The sequence below is a fragment of the Schistocerca piceifrons genome, chromosome 1, assembly GCF_021461385.2.
Source record: "Schistocerca piceifrons isolate TAMUIC-IGC-003096 chromosome 1, iqSchPice1.1, whole genome shotgun sequence".
Classification (NCBI taxonomy): Eukaryota; Metazoa; Arthropoda; class Insecta; order Orthoptera; family Acrididae; genus Schistocerca; species Schistocerca piceifrons.
The window spans coordinates 453,231,572-453,247,764 of NC_060138.1; the positions used below are offsets into that span (position 1 = coordinate 453,231,572).

At 41.0% G+C, this 16,193-nt stretch overlaps 1 protein-coding gene across 1 annotated transcript in view; it reads left to right on the forward strand.

The window, feature by feature from the left end:
• The window catches only part of LOC124795380 (rotatin), a 395,098-nt gene that overhangs the window by 38,592 nt on the left and 340,313 nt on the right, over positions 1 to 16,193 (forward strand). Inside the window, exons 2-3 of the mRNA XM_047259395.1 lie at positions 4,529 to 4,716; positions 4,796 to 5,004. Coding sequence (XP_047115351.1) covers positions 4,529 to 4,716; positions 4,796 to 5,004 — 397 coding nt within the window. The remainder of the gene's footprint in view (positions 1 to 4,528; positions 4,717 to 4,795; positions 5,005 to 16,193) is intronic.

Genomic DNA, 16,193 nt, shown 5'->3' on the forward strand with positions numbered 1-16,193 from the left:
AAAAACAGCTATACATCTTAGCTTTTGGCCAAAAGATATTCTTTTGGAGTAGACAACACACACAACAACTATCTCTCTCTCTGAGTCTGGCCACAGCGACCAGAGACAGATGTCGTCTGTATGAGAGAGTTGTGCTTGTGTGAGTGCATGTGGTTTTTCTATTTCAGGAGGAGAGCTTTTGGCCATAGATGTGGCTGTATGTGACTCAACATCTCATTTCTGTGGTGAGCAGCAATCTATCCTTTTCATAATATTTTTGTTAGTCCATCCTGGATTTTCCATTGTTTGGTTCGGCCTAAGTGCTTTTCTTTCCCCCCCACAGCCTAGTGCAATTATCCTTTGTTACTATTCTAGAACGCTTTACTCAGTGTCCACCATTTTGTTTCTCTTTTTTCTTTTGATTTACCTGCTGCCTTCCGAACTACACATGCTTCTGACTTATGAGGCACACTGCTGCCTATCAACTGTCTCGTCTGCTCACAACACACATTTATGTGACCTGTGATTTTTGGTGCAACTTATCATGTCCCACATTATTCACATTCGGGGAGGACGACGGTTCAATCCCGTCTCTGGCCATCCTGATTTAGGTTTTCCGTGATTTACCGAAATCGCTTCAGGCAAATGCCGGGATGGTTCCTTTGAAAGGGCACGGCCGATTTCCTTCCCCATCCTTCCCTCACCCGAGCTTGCGCTCCGTCTCTAATGACCTCGTTGTCCTCCCACATTATTCCCACCGATATAAATAATCCTAGACTTTCAATTTGAACACGCTTCCTCCCTCACTCTCACGTATTTTTGATTGTTATTTTCTGTAACTTCCTATGCCACACAAACTTGTTGAACTTTGACTTTACCAACCACCTCCCACACATACTAACCTCACCTAATCCCTTTACATTTGCTGTCCCCTCTCTTCACACATATCACACACCAACCTGCATCACACAGTATTGTCTTTTTAATTATTTTCCTCTTTGATCTGCTGGCGTTTTATTCTCAATTTCAGTTTTTTTTATTTATTTTTTTTTCACTATTTGCTCTACATCCTAAGTTTTCACCTTTTTCCCTTACTTCATCTGTCTTGCCCCCCTCTCGTGTTTACACACACACACACACACACACACACACACACACACACACATATACACTCTACTATGGATCCTTGCTCCTTATATCTGAGCCAGTACAGAAAAATTTCCCTATCCAAGTCAGAACTCAGTCCCACATAGTGTTCCTGCATTGTTGCCTAGCTTGTGGAATACCCCCAAATGGCATGAACATCAGATTACTCATCTTCGGCCACAATCCTTCCTTTCATAGTGACGTCTGTCTGTTCATATACAGCCAATCTGTAGCCAAAAAACCATGTAAATAACACCCAAACATCCTTCAGGACCACCTCTCCACCCGTAAAATTCTCCTGCTCTGCAGTCTCAAATTTCTGCATCCCATCTATCACACTGAAACTCTTGTTGTCCATAATCTGTACACAGTGTTACAGCCAGGTATTTGTATGAGTTGACCGATTTCAACTATGACTCATTAATACTGCAGGAGTACATTGGTGCAATTTTCTTGGGGTTTCCTTTGTAAAGGAACATTTGAAAGCATTTCAGCTTTCGGTTTGCTGACTTCAGGTTCAGCTCTTCTCTCTTCGCAAGTGGCTGGATTACAGCCCCTAACAGCCATTACAAACAACCATGTTTTCTTTGGGTTTCATGAAAGATCATTTGATAATGTTCTGCTACTGTAGTCATTGAAGGCTTTGCACACTACTCTCTTCAAAGCCAAACACTTTTCATTCAACATTTCTCTACCTATAGTCCTATGCTTTGTTTTACACCTTTTATGCAGTAGCCTCTGTTTCTTTAGAAGTTTCTTTACAGTGACTATGCCATGGACGATCCCTTCCATTATGAACTCTTTTAGTGGACATATATGTATCCAGTGCATGATCAACTATTCTTTTAAACAAAAGCTACTTTGCTGCCCTATTTCAAGTTCCTCATTGAGATATGGCACAATTGCTTTTTTAAAAATCTGGTTTACTGAACATAAATGTATTTCTTCTTGTTTTAATTGTTGTCATCAAAGCGGTAGGGTCTTGTTGTTGTCATTAGGGCCAACATATTTCCATCATGAATGATGTTCCGAACTATCTTTTCCACATAGGTTACAGAGAAGGCATTTAGTAATGTTTCACAGGATGTCATGTCATGCCCACCACTAACAAAACTAGTTTTCCTAATTGACTGTCGGATGCTCTACATCCTAGAGAATTCCTCCCTAACCACCCAGAATCCCAGACCCCCCCACCTAATTCAGATTCATTGATGCCATATTTGTGATCTAGATCGAAGGTCTACCATATTCCCATTCCGTACCAAGAAGTCCCTCCCACACAGCCTAGCCACCCACAGTATGATTGACGAACGTATGTAGAAGCAGACTGGAATTTTCTCTAAAGTTTTCAGTTATGTCAGTCCCTTTCCATTCCATTACCACACAGTGCCTTGCTAGTCATTATTGATGCCATCTTCTTTTGCACTAACACCCCCAAAGCCTATGGCCTTGCCATTATTGAACACTACCTTTTCCATAACCCAACTGACTCAATACCTTCAGGCTTCTTCCTGGTCACCATGACCCTCTGTATCCTCACCCACAATTCCTTTGAATGCATCGCATACAGACAAATTCGTGATACAGCAATGGACACAAGCATAACACCATCCTATGCCAACCTATTCGTGGGTTGTCTAGAGAATTCCTCCCTAACCACCCAGAATCCCAGACCCCCCACCTAATTCAGATTCATTGATGCCATATTTGTGATCTAGATCGAAGGTCTACCATATTCCCATTCCATACCAAGAAGTCCCTCCCACACAGCCTAGCCACCCATGGTCATCACATCTATAGTGACAAGCAGTCCCTCTCCAGATATACCAGGAGTCTCACAGAGGCATTCACAGATTGAAATTTCCCTTGCAATCTTTTACAGAAACATACCTCCCATACCTTGTCTCTCCAGTCACCTACCACCTACCACATACAGACTGTCCAGCCAAAAAGGAGCATTACCCTCCGTACCACCCATGACTGGAACAAATGAATCACATTCTCCGCCAGGGCTTTGACTACCTCTCGTCGTACCCTGAAGTGAGGAATGTCCTACCCACCATCCCTCCCACTCCTCTCACAGTGGTATTCCACCATCCACCAAACCTGTGCAATATTCTTGTCCATCTCTAATCCAGCCCTGCTGCCATATCCCTGCAATAGACCTAGAGGCATGACCTGTCCCATAAATCCTCCCACTACCATTTATTCTAGTCCTGCCACAGGCATCTCCTATTCCATCAAACACAGAACTCCCTGTGCAAGCAGTCATGTGAGCTACAAAGTAAGCTGCAACCACTATACTGCTTCCTATGCGGGCATGACAACTAACCAGCTGTCTTTCTGCGTGAACGATCAGTGACAAACTGTGACCAAGATACAGCAGCACCACCCAGTTGATGAACATGCCACCTAACGCAGTGCACTTCACTGCAGTGACTGCTTCATAGCCTGCATCATGTGGGTCCTTCATACCAACACCAGTTTTTCTGAATTGGGAAGTCTCCCTGCAAAATATCCTACATTTCTGTAGCACCCCTCTTCACTAGTCCCTGTCCTCCATCTGCCTATCACCTTCCATGCTCCCATTCAAACACAACACAGGCTTCTACTTCCCCAAAGCACCCACTAGTCTTTTTTCCCTTTCTCTACTTCTCTCTTTGTCCACCCCCTCCCTGCAAACTGCCTGTCTGTCCCTCCCCCTACCCGTATTGGCCTCCTCCTTTCCTCTACCATCCACAGATTGTTTCTCTCATTAAGCACATTTCCTGTCTGCAGTCTGTATTCAGTAGCCAGTGACAAAGGCTTGTGTGTGTGTGTGTGTGTGTGTGTGTGTGTGTGTGTGTGTGTGTGTGTGGGCGCGGGTGCGCTCGCGGTTAGGGGGAGGTATGTTGTGGCACTTGAAAAGATGTGGGATATCAGTAGTGTTACCTTACACATGCCACAATGAGAATTATGATCTTCCACACTCCTTGTAAAATGTGGATTATGCATTTTAATTTAAGCAGGCTATGGAACATGACAGCTATGCACCAAATGTTGTATATGTATGTTTTGAGGAGATGAATGCAGATAAATTATTCACAGCATAAATTCCAACAAATTATTTACTACTTTTACAAAAGCAGAACAGAGGGAAAGTGTTCTATGCATAACTATTGCCATATGGGGCATGTTGTTTCAAATCTAAATCTGACAATGACAAACAACTTTAATTTTAAGTTTGTGGAATCATCTACTAGGTTCTGTAGCAGTAATCTGCACCACATCATTGGCTGTACTGACCTTAACTTCCACATCTAATTGCCTCACTGTTGACAATATTTCAGACACAAAAATGAAAATGATAGGGATCGTGTAGCGATTGTGATTCGCTTTTCTTTATGTTTTTCTACGTTTACAGGACATGGGTTGGAAGAAATCAGGGTCCGAGCTTTGAATAGCTTAATTTCAAAACTGGAACATGGTTTAATAAGTGATGATGATCTGGGAGTGAGAAAAGAGTTGTTCTTTAAACTCTTGAACTGGTTTTACTTAAAACCATGTGTTGAAAAAGAAAAAGTGTTGAAATTGATGCTACAGTTGGTGAAGGTAAACTTTCTTTTTTTCTGTAGAGTACTGTTTCACTCATGTTATCTGCAATAGGAAATAACTGTACTGTTTCTTGTAGATTGCCTGGGAAAGAGATTCCTTAATGTTATTGGAAGCACCGCTTTCACTTACAAGATTATATGAAATACAAACTGAATTAGAAGCCCCTTTGAAGTCCTATGTTGACCAAATCATCACTGAAATTACAAGAGAGCGGGAAGACAGTGCCAAACTACATGGTATAAAAGAAACTGAACCTGAGAATTTCACCCAAACCAAGGAGCAGAGGTAATAGGATTTACTTTCTAAAAATTGCAATTTTTTTTGTTGGATGCTTTCTACCGTGTTTGATAAAAATAATTTTTATTTTATTTGGAGGCCCTGACTCAGATGTAGAAAGATCTTGTTTGTATGGTTTTTTACGTGTATCATGTTCCTAATAGATTAAACACACACACAAGTGTACTGACATGCATGTGTGCCCCCCCCCCCCCTCCCCCCCCCCCCCCCCCCCACCACACACACAGAGAGAGAGAGAGCCATTTCACTATAATCCACTGACTATAATCCACTGAATGGACAGTAAAGTACCTTTGTGAAAAAATAAGCCAGGTTTTGTGTTCATAGCATATGATAAGTGGCATATTGTCTTCATGACCAGAATGGACCATACAATCTTGGGTTGATGTTCAATCTTTGCAAAGGTGGGAACCAGTTTGTATTAACAATTACCTGAGTATGCAGAGTTGCCTGGGTATGTATTTATTCCAGTTCAGTTACTCCATCTGCTCCTTTCCTCTCTTACTGCCAATCTCATTCTTCCCCCTGTCTGTCCATTTCCTCCTCCCCTTCTCTGCCTGTCTACTTCTCCACCATCTCCCTGTCCATCTCCTCTAGCTCCCACTCTCTGTTCATCTTCTCCTGCTCCTCTCTGTGACCGTCTGCTACTCCTCCTCCCTCTCTTTGTCCATCTGCTCCATTCCCCTCTCTCTGTCCATCTGTTCCTTCCCCATCTGTTCTTCTCCTGCATCCCCCTTAGTGCATCTCCTCCTGTACCTCTTAGTCCACTCCCCCTCTCCCCCCCCCCCCCCTCTCTCTCTCTCTCTCTCTCTCTCTCTCTCCCCCCCCCCCCTCCTCTCCACCCCCTCATCCACTTCAGCACCCTCTCTCTGTCATGTCTCCTCCAGCCCCCATTCTCCATCCTACTCCTCCTCCTCTCTGTGACCGTCTGCTACTCCTCCTCCCTCTCTTTGTCCATCTGCTCCATTCCCCTCTCTCTGTCCATCTGTTCCTTCCCCATCTGTTCTTCTCCTGCATCCCCCTTAGTGCATCTCCTCCTGTACCTCTTAGTCCACTCCCCCTCTCCCCCCCCCCCCTCTCTCTCTCTCTCTCTCTCTCTCTCTCTCTCTCTCTCTCTCTCTCTCCCCCTCTCCCCCTCCTCTCCACCCCCTCATCCACTTCAGCACCCTCTCTCTGTCATGTCTCCTCCAGCCCCCATTCTCCATCCTACTCCTCCTCCTCTCTGTGACCATCTGCTACTCCTCCCTGCCAACTCTCTGTCAATATGGTCTATCCCCCCCAGCACCCTCTCTGTCTGTCTGGTCCATCCCCCCTCTCTCTGTCCATCTGGTGAATAGAGTTAGTAGTAAAGAACTAATAAATTTATAGATCATGAACTTTTTCCTTTTCATCATTGTTTTTTGGGAGGGGGGGGGGGGGGGAGGGAAGCGAAAATTTGTTTAATAAAGGTTTGAAATTATGTATAAAGTGCATGAATATTGTTAGGATTGACTGATGATGCTAATAAAGCTGAAAGAAGGGCAATCATTTTGTATTGTCGCAAAATTGGGTATAGAGTGTCCCAGATATGATACGTGAGTTTGTGTGGGAATCATTAACAAAGGCATTTTTCATATCAGTGAGATCTTTTCACCAAATTTCAATCTCCACTGTCCTACTTTAAATACAAAATGGCTCTGAGCACTATGGACTTTAAATACAAAAATATTACCCACTGACCTAGGGAGAAATGATCATTGTAATAAAATAATAGAAGTCAGAGTTTGCACAGGAAATTTAAGAGTTCATTTTTCCAATATGCTGTTCAAGATTGGAACGGTAGAGAAATATAGTGAAAGTGATCTAATTAACTGTCTGCCTGGCACTTAAGTATGAATTGTGAGGTTGTCATGTAGATGTAGAATACAGTCTGTGTGTCATGAGCTATACTCCTTTTTCATGCCCAGTGCCACTCCTGTGAGAGACATGGGGGAGAGGCAAAATAATGTGAACAGTGGTAGCAATGGGATGGTTGTGTTTGACGGTCAACAATGCAAGTAAGGCACATGTCACAATGGACTGTACATGTCCATTACGGACTAGGCATCAGTGCAGGTTGTTTTACAGGCTAATGGGGGCCCAGCCCCTTATTAATAAACCATTCCCAAGTACAAGTGTTCACATTATTTTGCCTATCCCCTGTAGGTGGTTCTTATCCCACACTGGTCCTTTCCAGACAGGGAGCAATGTGTGTTTCAAGTTTGGTTGAAATTGGTCCAGTGGTTTAGGAGGACATGTGGAATATACATACATCCACGTTTATGATAGGTATAGATTATACAGCACCTGTTGCAACCTGGATTACTGGCACAGATGCTGTTGTGTTGACTTTTAGTGTTCAGAAACCATGAATACCTCAGACTTCAGTGAACATGTAAATTCATTCAAGGGTACAGTATTTTTTGATGAGTTACATTTCAGCCTGCCCTACAGTGATGCCTGCATAGATGTTCGACACTACCATGTGTCTGTTTTTAGACAGCCTGTGTTGTTGAGTGATATAATGGCTAAATGCCTGGTGTGGTTGTTAGTGACATCTACATCTACATGGATACTCTGCAAATCACATTTAAGTGCCTGGCAGAGGGTTCATTGAACCACCTTCACAATTCCCTATTATCCCAATCTCTTATAGTGCGCAGAAAGAACAAACACCTATATCTTTCCGTTCAAACTCTAATTTCCCTTATTTTATTATGGTGATCATTTCTCCCTATGTAGGTCAGTATCAACAAAATATTTTTGCATTTGGAGGAGAAAGTTGGTGACTGGAATTTCATGAGAAGATTCCATTGCAACGAAAAATGCCTTTCGTTTTAATGATGTCCAGCCCAAATCCTGTATCATTTCAGTGACACTCTCTCCCATATTTCGCTACAATACAAAATGTGGTGCTCTTCTTTGAACTTTTTCGATGTACTCCCGTCAGTCCTGTCTGGTAAGGATCCCACACCGTGCAACAGTATTCTAAAAGAGGACAGACGAGCGTAGTGTAGGCAGTCTCCTTAGTAGATCTGTTACATTTTCTAAGTGTCCTGCCAATAAAACACAGTCTTTGGTTAGCCTTCCCCACAACATTTTCTGTGTGTTCCTTCCAATTTAAGTTGTTCATAATTGTAATTCCTAGGCATTTAGTTGAATTTACGGCCTTTATATTTGACTGATTTATTGTGTAACCAAAGTTTAATGGATTCCTTTTAGCACTCATGTGGATGACCTCACACTTTTCATTATTTAGGGTCAACTTCCAATTTTTGCACCATTCAGATATCTTTTCTAAATCATTTTGCAGTTTGTTTTGATCTTCTGATGACTTTATTAGTCAATAAACAACAACGTCATCTGCAAACAACCTAAGACAGCTCCTCAGATCATCTCCCAAATCATTTATATAGATAAGGAACAGCAAAGGGCCTATAACGCTACCTTGGGGAATGCCAGAAATCACTTCTGTTTTACTCGATGACTTTCCGTCAATTACTACGAACTGTGATCTCTCTGACAGGAAGTCACATAACTGAGACGATATTCCATTGATTACTAGATATGATTCTTTCAAATCATGGATTATGTGAACAGTATTTGCTACACAAGGAAGGTTTCAGAGCTGAGTTACTAACACTCCTTCATAAAGCTATACGAGGTCTTTTCAGAAAATTCCGGAACATTCATAATTTCACATCAGTGGTTTGTTGGAGCATGATGCAGTTGGCATCCCTACACACATCGGGTCTTAAAGTGTAACTGCCAGAAGTTTCATTGTTGTTTGTCTATTACTTATTGTTCAGCGCTGTGTTGAGTAGAATGCTGTGCCGCACAAATTGCGAATTTTGAGATGGCACTTATAGAGGAGCAACATGTCTGCATTACACTTTACCTGAAACTCAAGAACACTTTTGTAGAGACATGCCAAATGATGCAGGAATCCTATGGTGACAAGTGCTTAAGCCGTAGTTGGTGTTACAAATGATTCACGTGGTTTAAAAATGGCTGGACGGAAGTTAAACATGACCCTCATTCAGGATGCCCTTGATTGTCTACCAATGACATTCATTTCAGGGATGTAAACGAAATTGTGCATGCCAATCTCAGACTGACCGTGTGAGAGACTGCAGAATAATGTATGATTCCAGTTTAGTCATGTCATGAAAACCGAGTGAGGTGGTGCAGTGTCTAGCACAATGGACTCGCCTTCGGGAGGACGATGGTTCAATCCCCCAGTAAAGCAATGCATTATGTCGACACTAAGGACAATCAACAACTGAAGAAATAAAAACAGGTGGAACCACTACAAGGTCTATGGTTATGATGCTGAGATCAAGGTTTAATCTGCACAATGGATCGGGAAAGGTTCTCCAAGACAAAAAAAAAAGATCATCTGGTCAGGTGAGCTCAAATGTCAAAGCCATGCTGATAATTTTCCTTGACTTTAAAGGATTAGTTCATCATGAATTCGTGCCACAGGACAAACTGTGGATTGATGTTACTATTAGGATATGTTGCGACTCCTGCAGGAAAATGCGAGAAGGAAATTGACTGAAATGCGGCGAGACAGTTAATGGCTCTTGCATCATGATAATGCACTTGCACGTTCATCCCTGTTGGTGTATGACTGTTGCAAAAAACAAAGTACCTGAGCTGCCTCATCCCCCATACTATCCAGGCCCTGCCCCAGTGGACTTTTTTTTATTTCCAGAGTTGAAAACCCGATTGAAAAGATGAATGTTTGCAACAGTAGACGAGAAAAGAACATCCGCAGACGGTGCTTTGCATACAAAGACTGCTTCCAGAAGTGGAAACGCCATTGGGAGCAGTGTATCAATTGTGTGGGAGTGTATTTCGAAGGAGATCATGCACAATAAGTAAAAGATAAACTGTAGCGGTTTACCGACTTTGTTTCTTCATTGATTGTCCTCGTTGTCAACGTACTGCATTCCTACACTGGCTGAATAATGGGGTTTGGAAGTAAACACTGACTACCTTGAATGATGTAGCCGACAGATGCACATTTGCGTTCCACAGATGTTTATTTTCACTTTTCACAACCCCCCATATACTCATTTAATATGGCCAGTACACTATTGTTCTAACTTCCCATAAGCCTAAAAAACAGTAAGCAGGCAAACATCCACATACTGCTACAATAGTTTACTATTGAACATCTACGAGCAATAAAAACCTAACCACAAAGTTCTCAGTTCTTGAAAAAGTGAAGGATACGTATGGAGCAGACACTGTCATTGTTTTTACACACAGTCTAATTGTTTAACACTTATTCCACAGTTAAGCTGAAGCATTGTTGTTGTTCTAACCAACACAGGTTTCTTGTCTGAAACTCGGCCATGGGCTGACTGTCTTGGGACCAAAAATTGAGCCCTTATATATCATCACTATAATAGGTACTGAAACTACACATTGATTAAAGTTAAATTTACAGAAATTTTGATTACAACTTAACTCATTAAATCAACTGAATACATCGAAAAATTTGTTCTTTTTAACAGTTTCTTGTGCTACAAAGGTTACGCCGTATTGTTTGTTTAAGTGATGAAATTAACAGATATTGTTACACAAACAATACTTATGACAAAATGTTAATTACCTGGGAATTAATTAAGGGCTGGCTTTGCTAACATGTTTTTGAAGAGAGCCAAATAGATACTTTAAGATCACTATTGTTTCTTCTTCTAAATGTTTACAACTATTACAGAATGTATATTTGTTTATATGTCAACAATAGAATTTATGTTACAAAACAATTTACTGATTTCACCCTATAATAAAAGATACTAACTAGGAATAGGCCAAATAAATTAAGAATTCTATTACATACATAAAACTGAGCACAAAATTAGACCTGGTGTTATATTCTTTAAAATTGAAGGCCAATCTTTCTCTTTTATGAAAATGCAGATTATACTCACATTTGTTAATAGTAATATTTAAAAGTGAAAAAACGAATTTAAGGAGGCAGATGGCAAAACAAGAGGGGAAGTAAAAATATCCTGGCTTGCTTATCAAAACTACAGTACATATGTTTTTTTCAAATTTATAATTATGTGAACCTCCCATACAAAAATTCCCAAACGAAATATTTACATACAGTATGTTGTACAGTCTCACTAAAGATCCACAAGTTATACTTTTAACAAAATTTTGCATGTTCATCATAAGTGATGTCCCTTTTTGGGTAAGCGAAGATTACATTTTAAGATACATATCATTTTATTCAAGCCTATCTTGCTTAAAAGAATAAATCCTCATGGGTAGCAAAGAAGTTAAATTACACTTGCAGTTCACTGTCAAGCACAAAATTTCACTTGCTCAATATGTAATTTTCACAAGCACTTTCACTTTTTCAATGAGCTTTTACAAGCACTTTCACTTTTTCAATGAGCTTTTACACACTTTCTCACCAAGATGTCCACAGCTTCAACAGGTCCAAGTGGCAGTTAGTTAGGAAATTCACTGCGATCACTCCCCTTGGAGGTGGTTCTACTCTACCGTAGTACATTTAAAAAAATCAGACAAAATAGCGTACTTTAGTACACTTACTTTTATTTCTAACTTAAGTCTAAAAAAAGTTTAACACTAATGGCAAATGATAGTCATTACATCATGAATAAATACATTACATAATCCTCATAACATTACAATAATTAGCATTAAAATTGGCTATAGTACAAAAGAAGGTGACTAGAAATTTTTTTAAATCAAGTGCACATTACACTACAAAACATTACTCTTAACTCATAACTGTCTGAAACTGGTTAAACTTGAAAGATTTGGGTCTCTTTCCATTTGTAAAATAGCAAAAACTCATGATGTGCAGCAGCATAGATTTACTAATCATTACATTATGAAAAAGGAATAGTCATCATTGCACAACTTGATTACTATTCAAATCAAAATTAAGGGGATGGAAGTTGTACCACATCCTTGCCCTGCTTCTCCACCCAACTCTGAGTACTACTCTCATTCCAGCAGAAAATTAAATCTTCGCAAAATATTACCAAATAGTTTACCTGTCAGAATATTCACATCAATCTAGTGCCACAGTTATCAGTGAATCAGCAAAATTACTTTTCCTCATCCCAGTACTACTTCTTTAAGCTCATAATTCCACAGAACACAAATAGAAGTTTTCAGATACCTATAGATCCAATGATACAGCATTATACAACTTGTACTGCACTAAAATATTACCCTTTGTGTTAAGCTCTCATTCCCAGTTGTGTCATGAATTGCACAATATATACAGTACCCAATGTTGCCTAGTTCAAAATTAGATCCCCAATATAGTTACACCACATTTGTTTATATACAGTTATCTTTTGCGTTAATCATGTTTATCAGCTCCATTATTTTACGTACCTTTCTCACATAGTTAACTAGTGGAGTGCTTTCTCAAAAAATATCCCTACTACATAGACAGGCTCCCTAACCATTATTAAGACCCTAACATTATCCAATATTTTATTATTTCATTATTGTTTCACTATCTAATAAATAAACACCTGCTCTGCTTATCTAATGCAAAATTGATTCTACTGAAAAACATTCCACAGTAACAGATCCTTATGCTAAGGCAAACTTAACTCTCATTATTGATCAGACAAAATTATCACTCAAAAAAAAAAAAAAAAAAACAAAAAAAACTATTATTTCACTGTATTCCATCAAATTGCTTAATATTTTAGCTTGAAGGGTGATATATATATATATATATACAAATTTTGCTTATTCTTTCCACACATTACTCCAGGCAACTATGTCTAAAGTTTGAATTCCTTAATGTTAGAAAAGGCTGTACCATGACACAGATAGATAGTTACCTCACATAGACTGATTGCTCTGAACACAAACACTTCTATTATATCACAATTAATATTAAGATCTAGTACTTAAGATGGTTTATACTGCACACTGTCTCTGCTGCTGCACCAGTGAGCTCATTACTTCATGTTAATGATCCTCCACACATGCCAAGACCTTTCATTTTCAGTTTAACTTACCTCTTTGTTTGACAGAAATTCTTTAACCATGGCATCACTTTATTTTATTCCATCCTCATGTGATTCATTACTTATAACTAACACAGCATAATACACTCCTGGAAATTGAAATAAGAACACCGCGAATTCATTGTCCCAGGAAGGGGAAACTTTATTGACACATTCCTGGGGTCAGATACATCACATGATCACACTGACAGAACCACAGGCACATAGACACAGGCAACAGAGCATGCACAATGTCGGCACTAGTACAGTGTATATCCACCTTTCGCAGCAATGCAGGCTGCTATTCTCCCATGGAGACGATCGTAGAGATGCTGTATGTAGTCCTGTGGAACGGCTTGCCATGCCATTTCCACGTGGCGCCTCAGTTGGACCAGCGTTCATGCTGGACGTGCAGACCGCGTGAGACGACGCTTCATCCAGTCCCAAACATGCTCAATGGGGGACAGATCCGAAGATCTTGCTGGCCAGGGTAGTTGACTTACACCTTCTAGAGCACGTTGGGTGGCACGGGATACATGCGGACGTGCATTGTCCTGTTGGAACAGCAAGTTCCCTTGCCGCTCTAGGAATGGTAGAACGATGGGTTCGATGACGGTTTGGATGTACCGTGCACTATTCAGTGTCCCCTCGACGATCACCAGTGGTGTACGGCCAGTGTAGGAGATCGCTCCCCACACCATGATGCCGGGTGTTGGCCCTGTGTGCCTCGGTCGTATGCAGTCCTGATTGTGGCGCTCACCTGCACGGCGCCAAACACGCATACGACCATCATTGGCACCAAGGCAGAAGCGACTCTCATCGCTGAAGACGACACGTCTCCATTCGTCCCTCCATTCACGCCTGTCGCGACACCACTGGAGGCGGGCTGCACGATGTTGGGGCGTGAGCGGAAGACGGCCTAACGGTGTGCGGGACCGTAGCCCAGCTTCATGGAGACGGTTGCGAATGGTCCTCGCCGATACCCCAGGAGCAACAGTGTCCCTAATTTGCTGGGAAGTGGCGGTGTGGTCCCCTACGGCACTGCGTAGGATCCTACGGTCTTGGCGTGCATCCGTGCGTCGCTGCGGTCCGGTCCCAGGTCGACGGGCACGTGCACCTTCCGCCGACCACTGGCGACAACATCGATGTACTGTGGAGACCTCACGCCCCACGTGTTGAGCAATTCGGCGGTACGTCCACCCGGCCTCCCGCATGCCCACTATACGCCCTCGCTCAAAGTCCGTCAACTGCACATACGGTTCACGTCCACGCTGTCGCGGCATGCTACCAGTGTTAAAGACTGCGATGGAGCTCCGTATGCCACGGCAAACTGTCTGACACTGACGGCGGCGGTGCACAAATGCTGCGCAGCTAGCGCCATTCGACGGCCAACACCGCGGTTCCTGGTGTGTCCGCTGTGCCGTGCGTGTGATCATTGCTTGTACAGCCCTCTCGCAGTGTCCGGAGCAAGTATCGTGGGTCTGACACACTGGTGTCAATGTGTTCTTTTTTCCATTTCCAGGAGTGTATAAATAGTTATATAGATAACACCGAAGAAAACTTTTCTAACATATTTCTGTACCAAAGTATGCTACTGCACAAAATCAAAAGTCGAAGAGAGCTTAATTCTGATTCACTTACAAACTACAGCTTGGAAAGGAGAAGAGTTTGACTGCCTCAGGAAACATGAAAAATGGACAGGCAGCTGCATTATTGCCGCATAATGAATCCAACATAGAATGTTGAACCCCCTACTTGCTAATTGCATAATAAATTAGTCCAAAATATTAAAACAATGCTGAGATTTTGAATTACCAAGAAATTGCATTCCAATAGCTGTCTTGCGAATTCCTCAGTTAACAATACTCTTGTTTCACACTCTTTGATAGCTTACCAATAGCACGAACAATTTTTATTCCAGATGCTTGCATCACCACTATAACCTCTGTGTTCTTGATAGATTCAAAAAATGCCTGTGAAATGTCATTCAAATCACTACCACTGTCGAGTGAAAACTTAACATGTATTCCTTGTACACTTGCTGTTATTACAGGCTGACACACTTCCTTTTTACATACCATGTGATCTTGTTCATAAACAAATCCTCTATCTTTTCCCTGAAAAAACTATCATCCTGCTTACCAAAATAATTATCAGACCTACTGTCACTTTCTCTATTCTATAGATTTTGTATTTCTTCCACCTTTTTCTCTAATTTAGTCAATTTTGAATCTACATTTTCATTTACTTTTACCGGTTTTTCCTCTACCACTAGTGTACACTTGGTTACCACCTCTGTTTCAAAATCATTCTTAATGTGATTGCTTTGGTTCTCAAGCTTTACTCTTTCAGCACAAAATTTCTCAGAAACCTCCACCTTCCTACTGTTGTCATCACAAAGTTTCTCTCTCTCTTCTACACAGTTACTACTCAGTGTTAATTTCTCGTTAGTATTATAATAGTCTTTAACTACCGCATCAAACTTCTTATGTAATTCTGTAAGATTAGAGTTGACTACCTTAATTTCCTTTTTAATTTCTTTCTTCAGTTCATCCTTTATAAGTTAACGATGTCAGTTCTGATGCCGTCAGTTTTCTTTCCCACCCTACTAATGTCTTCTTTCATACTACTTTCAATTTTGTTCATGTCTTCTTTCATACTACTTTCTGTCCTATTCATGTCTTCTTTCATGCTACTGGTATTGCTCAAAATTTGCCTTGACATCACTTCCAAATTTCCATCTGCCATAAACTTTTGTCCTTGCTGACTTTTGCTACTAGATTCCTCCTACTTAACCTTAAAGACCTCATCCACATCAGTACTGTTTTCGTCCATTTCGTTCTTTACAATAGGACTTTCATTCCCATCCTTCACAGTTACATTTATATCTGATTTATAACTACTATCATATACAGAAACATTCCCACTTAGGTATTTCTGTTCGCTTAAAAACTTAACCTCTACAGTATTGTTCTCAGTCACACTGCCTTGTTCATCAAGGTCACTCATTGTGTATCACTTAATACAAAACAGCTTTTGCAATGATTTACCTTGCTTTTAATTACTCATCTGCTGCTGCACAATGGCCAATAATATATTATAATATTCTTCTGGTACACCTAGTTTGCTATTACC